At 48.7% G+C, this 21,389-nt stretch overlaps 1 protein-coding gene across 1 annotated transcript in view; it reads right to left on the bottom strand.

Annotated features, from left to right (window-relative positions):
- Positions 1-21,389, bottom strand: part of kank3 (KN motif and ankyrin repeat domains 3) — a 58,252-nt gene that overhangs the window by 30,455 nt on the left and 6,408 nt on the right. Inside the window, exon 2 of the mRNA XM_078423895.1 lies at positions 663-768. Within this exon, the coding sequence (XP_078280021.1) occupies positions 663-699 (37 nt within the window). The 5' untranslated portion in view covers positions 700-768. The remainder of the gene's footprint in view (positions 1-662; positions 769-21,389) is intronic.

The following is a 21,389-nucleotide window of genomic DNA, read 5'->3' as shown; positions in this document are numbered from 1 at the left end:
CAGAATTGGGCCATCGAGTCTACTCCGCCATTCAATCATGGCTGACCCATCTCTCCCTCCCAACCAAAGATACTAGAGGAGCAAGATGAACCACTCCGTCCAAATCGCCTTTACTGAAGTGTAGCGCGCAAAGGGGCGTAACGTCCGCCATTTTAGTAAGCAAACCCTGCCGTTCGCTCTGCCTCTCGCGGTGTAACCAGTGTTTTGGGGGAACAGTATGTGTGATGATACCATTAAAATGCAGAATATATCTCATCTATCAACTCACAGATTTTTGTTATTTTTCATTTTAAATGTTTCTGCAAGTTTCTGACAACTAAAATGACAAATTACGGTTTTTAGGGTGGAGTGGCCTATCTTGCTCTGCCCTATTTACTATCTTTGCTCTGCCCTAACCCCATTCTCCTGCCTTCTCCCCATAACCCTTGACACCCGTACTAATCAAGAATCTATCTATGTATCTCTGCCTTGAAAATACCCAATGATCTGGCCTCCACTGTGGTGATGAATTCACAGATTCACCGCCCTCTGGCTAAAGAAATTGCTCCTCATCTCCTTACTAAAGGTACGTCCTTTTATTCTGAGACTGTGCCCTCTGGTCCTAGACTCTCCCACTGGTGGAGACGTAGTGCAGAGCAAAGCTGTCCGTAAGCATCCCTTACCCGGAATACTCAGGTTCATCCGTGCAGGTCGTGCCATCCTTCCTCAGAGGTTCCGATTGCCCATCAAATCCACACGAGGCAATGGGCCCAGCTGGCACAAGTCAACCTGCAATAAACACAGTGCAAATGTTCAGTTTAGTTTAGACATACAGCGCAGAAACAGGCCCTTCGGCCCACCGTGTCCGCACCGACCTGCGATCCCTGCGCGCTAACAAAACCCCTACACACACGAGGAGAATGTGAGAAAACCAAAGATCTCAGAGAAAACCCACGCAGGTCACGGGGAGAACGTACAAACTCCGTACAGACAGCGCCCGTAGTCGGGATCGAACCTGAGTCTCTGGCGCTGTAAGGCAGCAACTCTACCGCTGCGCCACCGTGCCACCCGGCATTTTAATGGTAATATTTGGTGTAAGGCATGATTGGGTATAGTGATGGGCAGCACACTGGTGCAATGGTACAGTGGCTGCCTTACAGCGCCAGATACGAGAGAGAGAGAGAGAGAGAGAGAGAGAGAGAGAGAGAGAGAGAGAGAGAGAGAGAGAGAGAGAGAGAGAGAGAGAGAGAGAGAGAGAGAGAACAAAAGAGTATGTGAGAGAGAAAGAAAGAGTATGTGAGAGAGAGAGAGAGAGAGAGAGAGAGAGAGAGAGAGAGAGAGAGAGAGAGAGAGAGTGAGAGAGAGAGAGGGAGAGAGAGAGAGAGCAAGTGAGAGAGAGAGCGAGAACGTGAGGGAGAGTGTGAGAGAGAGTAAGAGAGCAAGAGAGAGAGAGAGAGCAAGTGAGAGAGAGAGAGTGAGAGAGAGTGAGCGAGAGAGAGAGAGAGAGAGAGTGAGAGCAAGTGAGAGAGAGAGAGAGAGAGAGAGAGAGAGAGAGGAGAGAGAGAGAGAGAGAGAGAGAGAGAGAGAGAGAGGAGAGAGAGAGAGAGAGAGAGAGAGAGTGAGTAAGAGAGAGTGAGTAAGAGAGAGAGGGAGAGAGAGAGAGTGAGTAAGAGAGAGTGAGTAAGAGAGAGAGGGAGAGAAAGAGTGAGAGAGAGAGAGAGAGAGAGAGAGAGAGAGAGAGAGAGAGAGAGAGAGAGAGAGAGAGAGAGAGAGAGAGAGAGAGAGAGAGAGAGAGAGAAATAAAAAGTATGTGAGAGAGAGTGTGAGGGAGAGGGTAAGAGAGAGAGAGAGAGAGGAGAGAGAGAGAGAGAGAGAGAGAGAGAGAGAGAGAGAGAGAGAGAGAGAGAGAGAATGTGGAATGGAAAGAGAAGGGGAGAAGAAAGCAGGGAGTGGAAATATTTAAAACAAACAGGAATAGTTGGCGAGAGCAAGTGAAAGAGAGGAGATATAAACTTCCAAAACAATCTGAGGAAAAAAATAGTGGTTCCAGAGGCAGCCGGCGTAATGGTGAGAACGGGATGGAAGACCGTTATGTGCGAGTGCACGCCTGATGCCTTTGGGTTACACTGGTCTATCTGCAGCCCATTATTCAGGTGGCTGTAGTTACTGTAACAGTTGGCTGCTCAACACTCTGGAGACCACGGTTATTTCATTAAAACATATTAGTTTTCATTTCCAAAAGATTTGGAGAAAGTGGAGTCATGGAGTGATGGAGTCCGTCCGGCACAGAACCAGACCCTTCAGCACACCATGACTACCCACGCTGCCCACTGTACCTGCCTGCACTAACCCACTATGATCAGGGAAATGGGAATGGTGAACTGGAACAGGACTTGGAAACATGATTCACAGAAAGGTTCACTGTAATGTAAATACTGTACAGTAAACCCTCACAAAATCCAGCCCCTATGTAACGGATTTCGGTTCATACGTTCATAAGAGGAGAATTAGGCCATTCGGCCATCAAGTCTACTCCGCCACTCAATCGTGGCTGATCTATCTCTCCCTCCTAACCCCACTCTCCTGCCTTCTCCCCACAACCCCTGACACCCGTCACTAATCAAGAATCTATCCATCTCTGCCTTAAAAATATCCACTGACTTGGTCTCCACAGCCGTCTGTGGCAAAGAATCCCACAGATTCACCGCCCTCTGACTAAAGAAATTCCTCCTCATCTCCTTCCTAAAGGAACGTCCTTTTATTCTGAGGCTGTGCCCTCTGGTCCTAGACTCTCCCACCAGTGGAAACATCCTCTCCACATCCACTCTATCCAGGCCGCTCAGTCTGCACAACCCGCTCGGATTTGTAAACATTACACTGAATGTTTAATGTGCTGTCCTGGATTACATTGGCCTTAAGGTAAGAATGCTGTACAAATCGAAGGTATTTATTCATGAATTGCTGGAGTAACTCAGCAGGTCAGGCAGCATCTCAGGAGAGAAGGAATGGGTGACGTTTCGGGTCGAGACCCTTCTTCAGACCCTTCTTTCAGTCTGAAGAAAGGGTCTCGACCCGAAACGTCACCCATTCCTTCTCTCCCGAGATGCTGCCTGTCCCGCTGAGTTACTCCAGCATTTTGTGAATAAATTGGCCTGTAAGGTGGTGAGTGTTTATTGAAGTCATAGAGTCACAGCGTGGAAACAGGCCCTTAGGCCCAACTTGCCCACGCTGCCTAACATGTTCCACCTATACTGGTCCCACATGCCTGCTTTTGCCCCATATCCCTCTCAACCTGTTCTGCCCATGTACCTGTCTAAATGTCTTTTAAACCTGCCTCAATGACCTCCTCCAGCAGCTCGTTCCATATACCTATCATCCATTGAGTAAAAACAGTTGCCCCTCAGGTTCCTAATAAATCTTATAGACAATAGACAATAGGTGCAGGAGTAGGCCATTTGGCCCTTCGAGCCAGCACTGCCATTCCCCGCGATCATGGCTGATCATCCACAATCAGTACCCCGTTCCTGCCTTCCCCCCACATCCCTTGACTCCGCTATCATTAAGAGATATCTGACTCTCTCTTGAAAGCATCCAGGGAATTGGCCTCCACTGCCTTCTGAGGCAAAGAGTTCCACAGCTTCACAACTCTCTGAGTGAAAAAGTTTTTCCTCATCTCCGTTCTAAATAACCATATAACCATATAACAACTACAGCATGGAAACAGGCCTGTCCGGCCCTACCAGTCCACGCCGACCATTTTCCCTGACCTAGTCTCATCTACCTGCACTCAGACCATAACCCTCTAATCCCCTCCTATCCATATACCTATCCAATTTACTCTTAAATAATAAAATCGAGCCAGCCTCCACCACTTCCACCGGAAGCCCATTCCATACAGCCACCACCCTCTGAGTAAAGAAGTTACCCCTCATGTTACCCCTAAACTTTTGTCCCTCAATTCTGAAGCTATGTCCCCTTGTTGGAATCTTCCCCACTCTCAAAGGGAAAAGCCTACCCACGTCAACTCTGTCCGTCCCTCTCAAAATTTAAAAAACCTCTATCAAGTCCCCCCTCAACCTTCTACGCTCCAAAGAACAAAGACCCAACCTGTTCAACCTCTCTCTGTAGCCTAAGTGCTGAAACCCAGGCAATAAATGGCCTACCCCTTATTCTTAAACTGTGGCCCCTGGTTCTGGACTCCCCCAACATCGGGAACATGTTTCCTGCCTCTAGGAAACATGTTCCCCCCCTTCACCTTAAACCTATGTCCCCTGGTTCTTGATTCCCTTACTCAGGATAAAAGACTGCGCATTTAACCTATCTAATTCCCTTGTCATTTTATCCACCTCCATAAGATCACCCCTCGTCCTCCTGCGCTACAAGGAATAAAGCTCTAGCCTGCTCAACCTCACCCTATAGCTCAGTCCCTCGAGTCCTGGTAACATAGTCCTTTGTACAAAGTACAAAGTTAGCCAGTGAAGAGTTTGCATCATATTCCCCAATTCTACCAGTGCTCGATGTGGGAGTGCTCAAAGTAAGCTCATAATTTGATGTTTTTAGAAGACATTTAAGAATAAACCACATGCTGTGTGTCTCTGCCTCGGCAAGGCCAGCAGCATAATCAAGGACCAGTCTCACCCCGGCCACTTCCTCTCCTCCCCTCTCCCATCAGGCAAGTGTGAAAACGCACACCTACAGATTCAGGGACAGTTTCTTCCCGGCTGTTATCAGGCAACCGAATCATCCTACCACAACCAGAGAGCAGTGACAAACTCTTTGGTGACCCTCGGACTATCCTCGATCGGACTTTGCTAGCTTTAACTTGCACTATATGTTATTCCCTTATCGTGTATCTGTACACTGTAAATGGCTCAATTGTAATCGTGTATTGTCTTTCCGGTGACTGGTTAGCACGCGACAAAAGCTTTTCACTGTACCTCGGTACACGTGACAATAAACTACACTGAACAGGAACTGGAATTTGATGTCACAGCCAAAACAGTTAAGGATGGAAAATGTAATTTTCTGAAACCTTTTGGCTTTATAATAACTACTATCCAGTGACGTTGTCTGAAACTAGCTATTTACTCCAGATTTGTAGGAAGGTTTAAACTGAAGGTAGACACAAATAGCAGGAGTAACTCAGCGGGTCAGGCAGCATCTCTGGAGAAAAGGAATGGGTGACGTTTCGGGTTGAGACCCTTCCTCAGACTTTTTGGTTAAATGCTTTAGCGTGATCTCAACTCACATTTTGTCATTCATCCATACCTTTCTATAGTTAAAGATAATAGACAATAGACAATAGGTGCAGGAGGAGGCCATTCGGCCCTTCGAGCCAGCACCACCATTCAATGTGATCATGGCTGATCATTCTCAATCAGTACCCCGTTCCTGCCTTCTCCCCATACCCCCTGACTCCGCTATCCTTAAGAGCTCTATCTAGCTCTCTCTTGAATGCATTCAGAGAATTGGCCTCCACTGCCTTCTGAGGCAGAGAATTCCACAGATTCACAACTCTCTGACTGTAAAAGTTTTTCCTCATCTCAGTTCTAAATGGCCTACCCCTTATTCTTAAACTGTGGCCCCTTGTTCTGGACTCCCCCAACATTGGGAACATGTTCCCTGCCTCTAACGTGTCCATCCCCTTAATAATATCTAAAGATAGACATAAAGTGCTGGAGTAACTCAGCGATTCAGGCATATCTCTGGATAAAATGGATAGGTGATGTTTCTTCAGACTGATTGTTGGGGGGACGGACGGACTGGAAGCAAGAACAAACCAGGACAAGTCAGAGCTGGCAACCCTGATGTTGTTGGGTATTTTTAAGGCAGCGATTGTCTGATTCTTGATTAGTGCAGGTGTCAGGGGTTATGGGGAGAAGGCAGGAGAATGTGGTTGAGAGGGAAAGATAGATCAGCCACGATTGAATGGTGGAGTAGACTCGATGGACCGAATGGCCAAATTCTGCTCCTACGACTTATGGACTTTTGAAAAGCAATGGTGACTTTGAACTGTGTGATTTTGGTATAAGGCCTCGACTTTTTAAGCCATTCCAAATGTTTAGAAAGATGAGGGGGGACCTCATTGAAACGTACAGAATAGTGAGCGGCCTGGACAGAGTGGATGTGGAGAGGATGTTTCCACTAGTGGGAGAGTCCAGGACTAGAAGTCACAGCCTCAGAATTAAAGGACCTTCCTTTAGGAAGGAGATGAGGAGGAATTACTTCAGTCAGAGGGTGGTGAATCTGTGGAATTCTTTGCCACAGAAGGCTGTGGAGGCCAAGTCAACGGATATTTTTAAGGCAGAGGTAGATAGATTGTTGATTAGTGCGGGTGTCAGGGGTTACAGGGAGAAGGCAGGAGAATGGGGTTAGGAGGGAGAGATAGATCAGCCGTGATTGAATGGCAGAGCAGACTTGTTGGGCCTAATTCCACTCTGTTCACTTATGACTTTATGAGCAGAGATATTCTGAGCCGGGGCCGTCTGGAGACCGAGGTTTGGGGTGGGGGAACTTATTTCAGAGCTGGTGTGTTCCAGCTGTGGCTGTTGGCAAGGTTAACAAGAGCACCTCCCAGATCAGTGTCCGTCTCTGCAGCTGCTGTTAGTTAAACGCAAGCTGAATCTTAACTGTTTGACCGACTGAACACAAGGGGGTGGGGAAATGGAGAATAAAATGAAGAATAAAAGTAGTGAGAAGCAGAAATTTGCAATAATTCCTCTCTCGTAGGTGTGATATATGCAAAATTAATATTTTACTGTGCAGTTGCTTACTGACAAAGCACTATTGACTATTGATGCCTATCCTTGACATTGACTCTATATCCTTGATCTAACTTTACTTTAAGTGTGTAAGAAAATAACTGCAGATGCTGGTACAAATCGAAGGTGTTTTTTTCACAAAATGCTGGAGTAACTCAGCGGGTCAGGCAGCATCTCAGGAGAGAAGGAATGGGTGACGTTTCGGGTCGAGACCCTTCTTCAGACTGAAGTGTGAGTTTGAAGTGTGGTTTAAGACTTTAAGTGTGGTTTAGTTTAGAGATTCAGCGCGGAAACAGGCCCTTCAGCCCAGCGAGTCCGCGCCAATCAATGATCACCCCGCACACTAACACTATCCTACACACACTAGGGACAATCTACAATTTTTACCAAAGCCAATTGACCTCCAAACCTGTGCGTCTTTGGAGTGTGGGAGGAAACCGGATCACCCGGGGAAAACCCACGCAGGTCACGGGGAGAACGTACAATCTCCGTACAGACAGCGCCCGTAGTCAGGATCGAACCCGGGTCTCTGGCGCTGTGAGGCAGCAACTCTACCGCTGCGCCACCGTTCAAATCTCTGCAAATAAACACTCTCTCTTTCTCTATATAAAATAACTTAGAAAGTTGTTTACCACCAAAACCTGCCAGATGTTATGGACATTAGCACATTCTATCAAAAGATTTGTTCACTGTGATGGAATCTTGGACCTCTCTCCTTGATCCCACCCAATGACCAATGTTCAGTCCCACAATAGATACAAAATGCTGGAGTAACTCAGCGGGTCAGGCAGCATCTCGGGAGAGAAGGAATGGGTGACGTTTCGGGTTGAGACCCTACTTGCCGCTGAGTTACCCCAGCATTTTGCGTCTACCTCCGATTTTAACCAGCATCTGCGGTTTTTTCCCTACACATTTTGCCGCTCCACTGCGAATTCTCCTCAAGGTATGTCAATAGACAATAATAGACAATAGACAATAATAGACAATAGACAATAATAGACTATACACAATAGGTGCAGGAGGAGGCCATTCGGCCCTTCGAGCCAGCACCGCCATTCAATGTGATCATGGCTGATCATTCTCAATCAGTACCCCGTTCCTGCCTTCTCCCCATACCCCCTGACTCTGCTATCCTTAAGAGCTCTATCTAGCTCTCTCTTGAATGCATTCAGAGACTTGACCTCCACTGCCTTCTGAGGCAGTGAATTCCACAGATTCACAACTCTCTGACTGAAAAAGTTTTTCCTCATCTCCGTTCTAAATGGCTTACCCCTTATTCTTAAACTGTGGCCCCTTGTTCTGGACTCCCCCAACAATGGGAACATGTTTCCTGCCTCTAACGTGTCCAACCCCTTAATAATCTTATACGTTTCGATAAGATCCCCTCTCATCCTTCTAAATTTAAGTCTATCATGATGTCAACTTTGAAGATGTTCTCCTCTTCTCTCGGTCGAGAGTTTAGCAACATCCTCTCTCACTGCTCCACCTCTGTGAGTCTGAAGAAAGGTCTCGACCCGAAACATCACCCATTCCTTCTCTCCCGAGATGCTGCCTGCCCCGCTGAGTTACTACCTCCTATTTTAACCAGCATCTGCAGTTTTTTTCCTATTCAGTCCAACAATCACAGGCAACATTTCCCTCATGCTTTTTGATGACACCGAGAATTTTAATTCAACCAGTCATCTTTGGACTTTAGAAGTAGGAGATACAACGTGGAAACAGCCCCTTTGGCCCACTGAAGTCCACTCCTACTGCGATAACCTTTTTGACACAATTCTTTCCAAAGCCAATTAACCTACAAACCTGTACCGCATGAATTGAGGTCAATTTGAGGATTTATTTTCCTTCATTTTATCTCTCCTCCTATCTTGAAGCACATTTGTCAGTTATACTACGTCAGGTATTTTTACCCAAGCCGTTTTTCCAGGTGTGTTAAGTTTGTTTGGTTTAGAGATACAGCGCGGAAACTCGGCCACCGAGTCCGCAACGACCAGCCATACCCGCACACTAACGCTAAGGACAATTTACATTTATGCCAAGCCAATTAACCTACAAACCTGTCCGTCTTTGGAGTGTGGGAGGAAACCGGAGATCTCAGAGAAAACCCACGCAGGTGACGGGGAGAACGTACAAACTCCGTACAAACTCCGTACAAACAGCGCCCACGGCCGGGATCGAACCCAGGTCCCGGTGCTCTGGCGCCGTGAGGCAGCAACTCTACCGCTGCATTTACTTTAGTTTATTGTCATTTGTTGCGTGCTATCCAGTCAATAGACAATAGGTGCAGGAGGAGGCCATTCGGCCCTTCGAGCCAGCACCACTATTCAATGTGATCATGGCTGATCATTCTCAATCAGTACCCCGTTCCTGCCTTCTCCCCAGTCGGTGGAAAGACTGTACATGATTAGCCTGCGGCCGCCTGCCCCTTTTCCGGGGGTTAAGTCCGTCCGCGCCCGGGTGGGGTTAGAGAGGGACCGCGCGCTGTCCACGGGCGACCACCGGGACCGCTGGGCACCGCAGTGGGGGGTGGGTGGAATGCCTCCTGAACAAGATTGGGGAAATAGTTGTTCAATAGTACATTTGATATTGAAGAATATTTGTTTGACCTGTATTATATGGTAGTGGGTTTTCTATGGAATTATTTCATGTTGTACGTGTTATTGTCAGTGATTGAATGATTTATGTTTGGAACATAAAGCAGTGGGCCCAGAGCTTGGAATGCCGCCGAGCCAGTGGGCTGGTGTTCATCCACGTGTAGCTGACAGTATCACAAATTCCAATCTCCGCCCCAGTGTTATTCTAACAAGTGACAACCTATCACTGAGAGCGCGGCGTGGAACTAGGTCGGCTTGAGGATGTTTAGTTTAATAGACAATGGACAATAGACAATAGGTGCAGGAGGAGGCCATTCGGCCCTTTGAGCCAGCACCGCCATTCAATGTGATCATGGCTGATCATTCTCAATCAGTACCCCGTTCCTGCCTTCTCCCCATACCCCCTGACTCCGCTATCCTTAAGAGCTCTATCTAGCTCTCTCTTGAATGCATTCAGAGAATTGGCCTCCACTGCCTTCTGAGGCAGAGAATTCCACAGATTCACAACTCTCTGACTGAAAAGGTTTTTCCTCATCTCAGTTCTAAATGGCCTACCCCTTATTCTTAAACTGTGGCCGCTTGTTCTGGACTCCCCCAACATTGGGAACATGTTTCCTGCCTCTGACGTGTCCAACCCCTTAATAATCTTATACATTTCGATAAAATCTCCTCTCATCCTTCTAAATTCCAGTGTAAACCGAAGATAGACACAAAATGTTGGACCGGCAGCATCTCTGGAGAGAAGGAATAATGGGGGATGTTTCGGGGCGAGACCCTTCTTCAGACCTGCTTTAGAGATACAGGCCCTTCGGCCCATCGAGTCCGTACTGGCCATCGATCCCTGAACATTAATATCATCCTACACACGAGGGACAATTTTACATTTTATACCAAGTCAATTAACCTACAACCCTGCACGTCTTTGGAGTGTGGGAGGAAACTGAAGGTCTCGGAGGAAACCCACGCAGGTCACGGGGAGAACGTACAAATTCCGTACAGACAGCACCCATAGTCCGGATGGAACCCGGGTCTCCGGCGCTGTGAGGCAGCAACTCTACCGCTGCGCCACCGTGATGTTTTTTCCTTCATTTGCTCTCCCCTCTGTCTTGAAGCAGGTATTTGTACATGACCCATCTTTCCTCGTGTGGGTAGTTAAATTTAATTTAGTTTCGTTTACTTTACTTTAGTTTACTGTCATGTGTACCGAGGTGAAAAGCTTTTTCGTTACGTGCTATTCAGTCAGCGGAAAGACTATTCATGATTGCTATCGAGCCGTCCACAGTGTACAGATACAGGAGAAAGGGAACAGCATTTAGTGCACGATAATGCCCAGTAAAGTCTGATTAAAGATAGTCCGAGGGTCTCCAATGAGGTAGACGGGAGGTCAGGACCGCTCTCTAGTTGATGATAGGATGTTTCAGTTGCCTGATAACAGCCGGGAAGAAACTGTCCCTGAATCTGGAGGTGTGCGTTTTCACACTTCTGTACCTCTTGCCTGATAGGAGAGGGGAGAAGAGGGAGTGACCGGGGTGAGACTGGTCCTTGATGATGCTGCTGGCCTTGCCGAGGCAGCGTGAGGTGTGGATGGAGTCAATGGAAGGGAGGTTGGTTAGCGTGATGGTCTGGGCTGCGTCCACAACTCTCTGCAATTTACATAGAAACATCGAAAATAGGTGCAGGAGGAGGCCATTTGGCCCTTCGAGCCAGCACCGTCATTCATTGTGATCATGGCTGATCATCCACAATCAGTAACCCGTGCCTGCCTTCTCCCCACATCCCCTTGATTCCTTGTGGTCTTGGATGGAGCTGTTCCCGCAATGGGGAGAGCAATCCCGCTGGTGACTATCAGGGGATCATAAGCCTTCTCCTTTCCTGACATCTACTGTATATCAGGGGATAGACACAAAAAGCTGGAGTAACTCAGCGGGTCAGGCAGCATCTCTGGAGAGAAGGAACGGGTGACGTTTGGGGACGAGACCCTTCTTTGGACTGGTTAGGGATAAAGGAAACGAGAGATACAGACGGTGATGTGGAGAGATAAAGAACGACGAATGAAAGATACGCAAAAGAGTGACGATGATAAAGTAAACATGCCATTGTATCCCAACGCTTAAGAAACAGTTAGACAGGTACATGGATAGGACAGGTTTGGAGGGATATGGGCCAAACACGGGCAGGTGGGACTAGTGTAGCTGGGACATTGTTGGCCGGTGTGGGCAGGTTGGGCCGAAGGGCCTGTTTCCAACTCTGTACCACTCTATCACTAAACGAATGTACAAGGCAGAGAGAACCATAAAACAGCCGGGCACACACACAGCACGGCCTTCCATCGCTCGATGCCCACTCAGGTGAAGGAAGAGCAGTGATTATAGACTGGCGATGGGTTCTGATGCTGCTTGGCACTGTGGAACATTCTGCCGCTGGTATCTGTGAGTGAAATAAATGTTTTAGTGTCTGCCTGTGTGTGCGCCTCCTCACATATTCCTGTCTGAGTGTTTAGCCGGAGGGCGATTGGAGCTACGAGCTGCAATTACTGTACAATCCACCCCCACTCAACAGTCTTCTATATTAAGGAGTTGCTTTCTTGTTCTCCCTTCTACCGACCCTGTGATGGTCTTGATTCACTCACCCTGTGGCTAACTACTGAGCACATTCAAGGAGGCTCAGCGTGACATGCCAAAGCAGCAGATTCACTCCCTGACCTCTCTCCTGGAGCGACTAGGCTTGTATACACTGGAATTTAGAAGGATGAGGGGGGATCTTATCGAAACGTATAAGATTATTAAGGGGTTGGACACGTTAGAGGCAGGAAACATGTTCCCAATGTTGGGGGAGTCCAGAACCAGGGGCTACAGTTTAAGAATAAGGGGTAGGCCATTTAGAACAGAGATGAGGAAAAACTTTTTTAGTCAGAGAGTTGTGAATCTGTGGAATTCTCTGCCTCAGAGGGCAGTGGAGGCCAATTCTCTGAATACATTCAAGAGAGAGCTAGATAGAGCTCTTAAGGATAGCGGAGTCAGGGGGTATGGGGAGAAGGCAGGAACAGGGTACTGATTGAGAATGATCAGCCATGATCACATTGAATGGCGGTGCTGGCTCGAAGGGCCGAATGGCCTACTCCTGCACCTATTGTCTATTGTCTATTGTCTATTGTCCTCATAGAAGAGAGGATTAAAGTAGATGTCAGTCACTAGTCTGTCTCCTGTGATGGAGATGGTGAGGTCCAGAAACGGGAGGGAGATGTCGGAGATAGTCCAAATATATATTTAAGGGCAGGATGGAAATTGGAAGTGAAGTGTATGAAGTCAGTGAGTTCTGCACGGGTACAAAGAGTCTGAAGAAGGGTCTCGACCCGAAACGTCACCCATTCCTTCTCTCCTGAGATGCTGCCTGACCTGCTGAGTTACTCCAGCATTTTGTGAATAAATCTCTCCTCATAGAGTTATACATCGCAGAAAGTCAAGAGTCTTTACTTTAGACTTTAGAGGCACAGCGTGGAGACAGGCCGTTCGGCCCACCAGGTCTGTGCCGACCAGCGGTCACCCCGTACACTAACACTACCCCACACACACACTCCAGGGGTCACATTTACATTTATACCAAACAAATGGGAAGGCAACGGCTGGAGGCCCTGCAGCAGCCTGGGGCTCGCCTGGATCGGGCCCCGCTCACAACAACATCTAGAGGCAGCGCCGAATTGCACTTTGAAAACATGCCGCCAAAACATGGGGCCAAGTCAGTGGTCTATCTCTGCACAATATGCAATCCTCCCACATTCCAAAGACGTGCGGGTTTGTAGCTTAATTGGCCTCTGTAAATTGCCCATCGAGTGTAGGATACAACGAGTGTACTGGTAGGGGTTGCCAACTATCTCACTCCCAGATACGGGACAAGGTGACGTAACCGCCCCGCGCCCCACGTGACCTCACCCAGCCAGCGGCCACGTGCTCCCGCTCCACCAATGGTGGCCGCCCGGGCCGGGAGGCGGGTTGCTACGCAACCTCCGTTAGGCGGCGCCCGGGCCTCCGGGCCTACACTGTCCGGGCCCACACTGTCCGGGCCCACACTGTCCGGGCCCACACTGCCCGGGCCTACACTGTCTGGGCCCACACTGTCCGGGCCTACACTGCCCGGGCCTACACTGTCCGGGCCTACACTGTCCGGGCCTACACTGTCCGAGCCCACACTGTCCGGGCCCACACTGTCCGGGCCCACACTGCCCGGGCCTACACTGTCCGGGCCCACACTGCCCGGGCCTACACTGTCTGGGCCCACACTGTCCGGGCCTACACTGCCCGGGCCTACACTGTCCGGGCCTACACTGTCCGGGCCCACACTGTCCGGGCCCACACTGCCCGGGCCTACACTGTCTGGAGCTAAAATGTCGGAAACTTAAGAGTGTCGGGACCTAAACTGTCGGGACCTACAGCATCAGGGCCGACAGCATCCGGGCCTAGAGTGTCCGGGCCTACACCACCTCCCCGGGCCTAATACGGGACAAGGGCGGTCCCGTACGGGACAAACCAAATTAGCCCAATATACAGAATATCCCGGCTAATAGGGGACAGTTGGTAAGGGGCCTACACTGTCCGGGCCCACACTGTCCGGGCCCACACTGTCCGGGCCCACACTGCTCGGGCCTACACTGTCCGGGCCTACACTGTCCGGGCCCACACTGCCTGGGCCTGCACTGTCTGGGCCCACACTGTCCGGGCCTACACTGCCCGGGCCTACACTGTCCGGGCCTACACTGTCCGGGCCTACACTGTCCGGGCCCACACTGTCCGGGCCCACACTGCCCGGGCCTACACTGTCTGGAGCTAAAATGTCGGAAACTTAAGAGTGTCGGGACCTAAACTGTCGGGACCTACAGCATCAGGGCCGACAGCATCCGGGCCTAGAGTGTCCGGGCCTACACCACCTCCCCGGGCCTAATACGGGACAAGGACGGTCCCGTACGGGACAAACCAAATTAGCCCAATATACAGAATATCCCGGCTAATACGGGACAGTTGGTAAGGGGTCATCACTGGCCGGCGCGGACTCGGTGGGCCGAAGGGCCTGTTTCCGCACTGTATCTCTAAACTAAACTTTTTTTCCACAGTAAAACAAAATAAAAGTAACAAAGAGAGAAATCTTAGCCAGAACAAGATAAACACAGATCTGTTTGCTCCCAACATCTATAATTCAATAACACAATGCGGGTCACGGGTGCAGATAGAGGAAGGATTACTGCTGTAAATTACATCTCTCCCAAAGGCACTAAATGTCCACATCCTGTGGGATCTATTGTGCTGGAATATTCAACAGGAAATTCACATAACCTTGTCAGCCACAGTAAACGAGCTGTCTGTACTGATCACTAAGTGAATTGTCGGCCAGTGCATATTTTGTTGTGTATAGTGGACATGGAACTTAGAACAGAACAGCACAGGAACGGGCCCTTCGGCCCACAATGTCCATGCCGAACATAATACCAAGTTAATCTGCTCTCATCTGCTTGTACATAGGGTTGCCAACTGTCCTGTATCAGCCAGGACATCCTGTATTTTGGGCTAAGTTGGTTTGTCCTGTACGGGACCGCCCTTGTCCCGTATTGGGCCCGGGAAGCGCTTTAGGCCCGGACAGTGTGGTAGGAAAAATACTGCAGATGCTGGTTAAAATCTGTGCCTGCCTTCCGGACAGTGTAGGTGTGGACAGTGTAGGTGTGGTGGGGACAGTGTAGGTGCGGTGTGGACAGTGTAGGTGCGGTGCGGACAGTGTAGGTGTGGTGGGGACAGTGTAGGCCCGGAGGCCCCGGTGCCGCCTGACGGAGGTTCCATGTTCCATGTTCGCCTCCCGGGTAGACACAAAAAGCTGGAGTAACTCAGCGGGTCAGACAGCATCTCTGGAGAGAAGGAATTGGTGACGTTTCGGGACGTTTGGGGTCGAAACCCTTTTTCAGACCGAGAGTCAGGGGAAGAAGGGTCTCGACCCAAAATGTCACCTATTCCTTTTCTCTAGAGATACTTCATATTAGACCTTGGATATTTCAAGGAGCCACAGTCTAATGAAAATCAGATTTAGAACTGGTGTTGGGGAAGAAGTTTCTCGGTGTGTTTTATGTGGGGGGGGGGAATTGGGGGAAACTTTTTTCAATCTCTTACCCCGACGGAGATGGGATTTTTCTCCGTTTCGTATCTCCGTCCCCACTGCGGCCTAACATCGAGGCCTTTCCTGGAGACCGGTCCGGCGCTTCATGCCGCGGGCACGGCACGGACTTTAACATCGCGGAGCTGCGATCCTTTGCCAGAGATCGGCTGTGGAGAGCTCCAACCGCGGGGCCTGTGGACTTTAACGTCGGGAAGCCCGGGGTCTCTGGTAAGAAGAGGCCGACTCGGGAGCTCCATGCCGCGGAGAGATTTTTTCCAACCGTCCCGACGCGGGAGCTTCGATCGTCCCGACGCGAGGGCCTCAGACAGTCGGCAGCGGTGACTGCGGACGGTTCAACAGCCCCGACCGCGGGTGAACAAAGAGGAAGATGATTGAACTTTATTACTTTCCATCACAGTGAGGAATGTGGAATCCGCTGTGGTGGATGTTCATGTTAAATCTTACTTTACGTGGCTGTGTGTCTTGTTGCTTGTCACTTAGTATGGCTGTATGGTAACTCAAATTTCACTGTACCGTAATTGGTACACGTGACAATAAAATGAATCTTGAAATGCTTCCAAATAAAAATAACCCAATGCATGGAAAGAAAACTCAGTTAGGGCACTGGAAGCAAAAATCACTACCAGTCTTGGTCAAATGTGGGTTTGTTTGTGTAAATAAGGAGAAGATGGGGTGTCTGTCTTTTCTCCTCTAGATCTTTTCCCTGTGATCTGAGGGAACATAAATGCAACTTAAGGAGGAATTGCTTTAGTCAGAGGGTGGTGAATCTGTGGAATTCATTGCCACAGAAGGCTGTGGAGGCCGTCAATGGATATTCTTAAGGCAGAGATAGATAGATTTATTCACAAAATGCTGGAGTAACTCAGCGGGTCAGGCAGCATCTCATTAGAGAAGGAATGGGTGACGTTTCTTCAGTCTGAAGAAGGGTCTCAACCCGAAACGTCACCCATTCCTTCTCTCCCGAGATGCTGCCTGACCTGCTGAGTTACTCCAGCATTTTGTGAATAAATCGATTTGTACCAGCATCTGCAGTTATTTTCTTATACTTAGAGATAGATAGATTCTTGATTAGTCCGGGTGTCAGGGGTTGTGGGGAGAAGGCAGGAGAATGGGGCTGGGAGGGAGGAGAATGGGGCTAGGAGGGAGGGATCAGCCGCGATCAAATGGCGGAGTAGACTCGATGGGCCGAATGGCCTGTTTCCGCTCCGATCACTTGTGGCCTTATGTCCGCCTCCTTTCCAGCAGATGTGATGTGCGTTTGCGAAACGACATTCTTTGGTTTTTTTTAAAATCCCGTTTATCTGGGGAGGTCTTTGTCCTTCAAAAAAGTAACAGGAAAGCATTGAAGGCAGCTCGGAGCAGCATTTCCACCCCATTGTGGGAACGGTATAAACTGCCCGGCTCGAGGATGTGATGTGAGCCACTGCATTGTTGTAGCCACAGATGTTTCCTTCAGAGGGCGGAACTCAAAACAATTGGAATCCGTGACCTCTCCGCTAAGATTTGGGAAAAGCTGCCGTTTATTATCAAAGGGGACTTGCGGACAGGCGAGTATGAAGAGTGAAGACTGCTACACCTCCCCTCCTTGAAGAGTGAAGAGTGAAGACTGCTACACCTCCCCTCCTTGAAGAAACAGAGATCTCCTCTCTTCAAACGTGGATTATTTTAAAGTTGGAGTTTTAAGAAATAAAACTCTTTGCGTCAATGAAACAATTAGGCAGTAGTTTGGTGAAGGTAGTTTGTCAGTAAAGTGCCTTTAAATGACAACTCTCAGACACCTCCTCCCACCTATCCTTGGACCATAACCCCACAGACGAGCACCAGACCTTAATCCCAAACGCCATCACTTGCTCGGAATCCGCTTTAAAGGACATAGTTCACATTAGAAGGTATTTATTTCACAAAATGCTGGAGTAACTCAGCGGGTCGGGCAGCATCTCAGGAGAGAAGGAACGGGTGACGTTTCGGGTCGAGGCCCTTTCTTTCTTTAATGTAAACTTAGTTCACATTGGTTTAGTTTAGTTTAGAGATACAGCGCGGCAAACAGGCCCTTCGGCCCACCGAGTCCGTGCCGACCAGCGATCCCCACACACTCACACTATCACACACACACACACACACACACACACACACACACACACACACCAGGGACAATTTTACATTTACACCAAGAAAATTAACCTGCAAACCTGAACGTCTTTGGAGTGCGGGAGGAAACCGAAGATCTCGGAGAAAACCCACACAGGTCACAGGGAGAACGTACAAACTCCGTACAGACAGCACCCGTAGTCGGGATTGAACCCGGGTCTCTGGCGCTGTGAGGCAGCAACTCTACCGCTGAGCCACCGTGCCGCCAACACACTTAACAGACTGGATACTTGAGGATCCAGTGTGAGAAAAGGCAAGGTGTAATTTATGTGTTCCGAGCACAGATACAGAATGTTACTGCTCTAGTTTCCAAAACTATCGTTCCACTCTGCACAGTTGTTATGTGTCCATGATCTGTAGGGGAAATGGAATACTTTCAAATTCAGTTTTCTTCTCCTCTATAGACTTTATCTTTATCTTTCCCCTTCACCATAAACCCGTGTCCTCTGGTCCTCAATTCCCCCACTCTGGGCAAGAGGCTCTGCGCATCAACCCGATCTATTCCTCTCATGACTTAACACAGCACTATAGGATCACCCCTCAGCCTAATGAGTCAAGGACCAGAGCCCAAAGCCACAGAATAAAAGGGCGTATCTTTAGAAAGAAGTTGAGAAGGAATTTTGTTAGTCAGAGGGTGGTGAATCTGTGGAATTCTTTGCCACAGACGTCAGTGGAGGCCAAGTCAATGGATATTCTTAAGGCGGAGATTGATGGATTATTGATTAGGATGGGTGTCAGGATTTAAGAGGAGAAGACAGGGGAATGGGATTGACATGTAGAGATGGATCAGCCATGATTGAATGGCGGAGTAGACTTGAATGGCCGAATGGCCTAATTCTGCTCCTAGAACTCATGAACATGAACTCTCTATGTTCTCCAGAAAGAGGGCGTTTCTGTTTCCAGTGAACAAGTGGATCCAAACTATTTGAATGAACAAAGTGCTCCAACTACAATGGCAGGAAAATCAATGGAAATGTCCTCCAACGAGACACTAACAGCGTAGGAAGGAACTGCAGATGTTGGTTTACATTAAAGATAGACACAAAATGCTGAAGTAACTCGGCGGGCCAGGCAGCACCTCTGGAGAGAGGGAATGGGCCACGTTTCGGGTCTGAAGAAGAGTCTCGAACAGAAACGTCACCATTCCTTCTCTCCAGAGAAACGTAAAGCTCTCAGATCTAGCGATCAATACTGCAGTTTAGTTTCAGCTCAGTTTCGTTTATTGTCACGTGTACCATGAAAACCTTTTGTTGCGTGTTAATCAGTCAGCGGAAAGGCAACACATGATTGCAATCGAGCAGTCGAGAGTGTACAGATACAGAATAAAGGGAATAACGTTCAGTGCAAGAAGGTGAAGCCAATAAAGTCCGATCAATAGACAATAGACAACAGGTGCAGGAGGAGGCCATTCGGCCCTTCGAGCCAGCACCGCCATTCAATGTGATCATGGCCGATCATCCACAATCAGTACCCCGTTCCTGCCTTCTCCCCATACCCCCTGACTCCGCTATCCTTAAGAGCTCTATCTAGCTCTCTCTTGAATGTATTCACAGAATTGGCCTCCACTGCCTTCTGAGGCAGAGAATTCCACAGATTCACAACTCTCTGACTAAAAAAGTTTTTCCTCATCTCAGTTCTAAATGGCCTACCCCTTATTCTTAAACTGTGGCCCCTGGTTCTGGACTCCCCCAACATTGGGAACATGTTTCCTGCCTCTAACATGTCCAACCCCTTAATAATCTTATACGTTTCGATAAGATCCCCTCTCATCCTTCTAAATTCCAGTGTATACAAACCTAGTCGCTCCAGTCTTTCAACATATGACAGTCCCGCCATTCCGGGAATTAACCTAGTAAACCTACGCTGCACGCCCTCAATAGCAAGAATATCCTTCCTGAAATTTGGAGACCAAAACTGCACACAGTACTCCAGGTGCGGTCTCACTAGGGCCCTATACAACTGCAGAAGGACCTCTTTGCTCCTATACTCAACTCCTCGTTATGAAGGCCAACATTCCATTGGCTTTCTTCACTGCCTGCTGTACCTGCATGCTTCCTTTCAGTGACTGATGCACTAGGACACCCAGATCACGTTGTACGTCCCCTTTTCCTAACTTGACACCATTCAAATAATAATCTGCCTTCCTATTCTTACCACCAAAGTGGATCAAGGACAGTCAGTCCGAGGTAAGAAATGTTGCTGTCGGAATAGAGATTTAAAAGTGTGGAACGATTGTAATAAGTGATTGTAGATGAATGAATGAATGAGTTTATTGGCCAAGTATGTACACGTACAAGGAATGTGCCTTGGTGCTCCGCTCGCAAGTAACAACACGAACTTACAATTAAGAATAAAGCATAAAACATTAAAACAGAAAAGGGTACAACATTACAGTTTAAACGTGTGAGTGAAATAAACCAGAGCACAAAGAGACGACAGACTTTTGGTTGTTGAGTAGAGCTACTACTCGCGGAGAAAAAAGCTGTTTTTATGTCCGGCTGTGGCTGCTTTGACAATCCGGAGTCGCCTTCCAGAGGGAAGTGCTTCAAAGAGTTTGTGGCCAGGGTGAGAGGGGTCAGAGATGATCTTGCCCGCTCGCTTCCTGGCCCTTGCAGTGTGCAGTTCGTCAAGGGGGGGAAGGTTGCAGCCATCAACCTCCTCTGCACGCAAATAGTCGCCTGGGTCGGGCTCCACCCGTCAGATGGTGATACATGACAACGGCCTCATTCACTGGACCACCAGCATTCTTTGGGCTGTGTGGCCCCTCTGTGTCCATGAGTTCTCTATCTCTCTCCCTCTCTCTCTACTGGTCTCCCTCTCACAAGGCTCCACTGTTGGGCCAGATCAAGGCCACTATTGATTCCGTGACACTTTGGGAAACTCTCATCTTTTTGAAACGTTAAAAAACAAAACCCCCTGGCTCTCATTCCTCCTCGCATTGTTGCTGGCTCACTGGTCGGGAAGGTCCACATTCCCGAGTGTTAGGTCTTGCAACAGCTGCCGTGTTGCCCACCACATTCCCAGCGAAAAAAAAGCAGAAAGCCCCGGGAAAAAAACGCATTAGTGCCGCATCTCACAGCGAATGATGCAACTCCATGGGAGAGGCCAAAACACACAGGGGAACCGGCACCAGAGGAATGCTTTAAAACCGGCGAGGGGGAGGGCAATAAACAACAGAAGATCGACACTGAAACTTACAAAATTCTTAAGGGGTTGGACAGGCTAGATGCAGGAAGATTGTTCCCGATGTTGGGGAAGTCCAGAACAAGGGGTCACAGTTTAAGGATAAGGGGGAAGTCTTTTAGGACCGAGATGAGAAAGTTTTTTTTCACACAGAAAGTGGTGAGTCTGTGAAATTCTCTGCCACAGAAGGTAGTTGAGGCCAGTTCATTGGCTATATTTAAGAGGGAGTTAGATGTGGCCCTTGTGGTTAAAGGGATCAGGGGGTATGGAGAGAAGGCAGGTACGGGATACTGAGTTGGATGATCAGCCATGATCATATTGAATGGCGGTGCAGGCTCGAAGGGCCGAATGGCCTACTCCTGCACCTATTTTCTATGTTTCTATGAATGCTGGAGTAACTCAGCGGTTTACAGTGCACTATGCTTACATCTTCTGTGGTGCTGCAGCAAGTAACAATTTTGTCGTTCTATCTGGGACATATGACAATAAAACACTCTTGACTCTTGGGCAGGCAGCATCTCTGGAGAGAAGGAACGGGTGACGTTTCGGGTCGAGACCCTTCTTCAGACTA

The sequence above is a fragment of the Rhinoraja longicauda genome, chromosome 28 (genome assembly GCF_053455715.1).
Source record: "Rhinoraja longicauda isolate Sanriku21f chromosome 28, sRhiLon1.1, whole genome shotgun sequence".
Classification (NCBI taxonomy): Eukaryota; Metazoa; Chordata; class Chondrichthyes; order Rajiformes; family Arhynchobatidae; genus Rhinoraja; species Rhinoraja longicauda.
The sequence above is the reverse complement of the archived record's forward strand: the minus strand, read 5'-3'. Positions and strand labels throughout refer to the sequence as shown.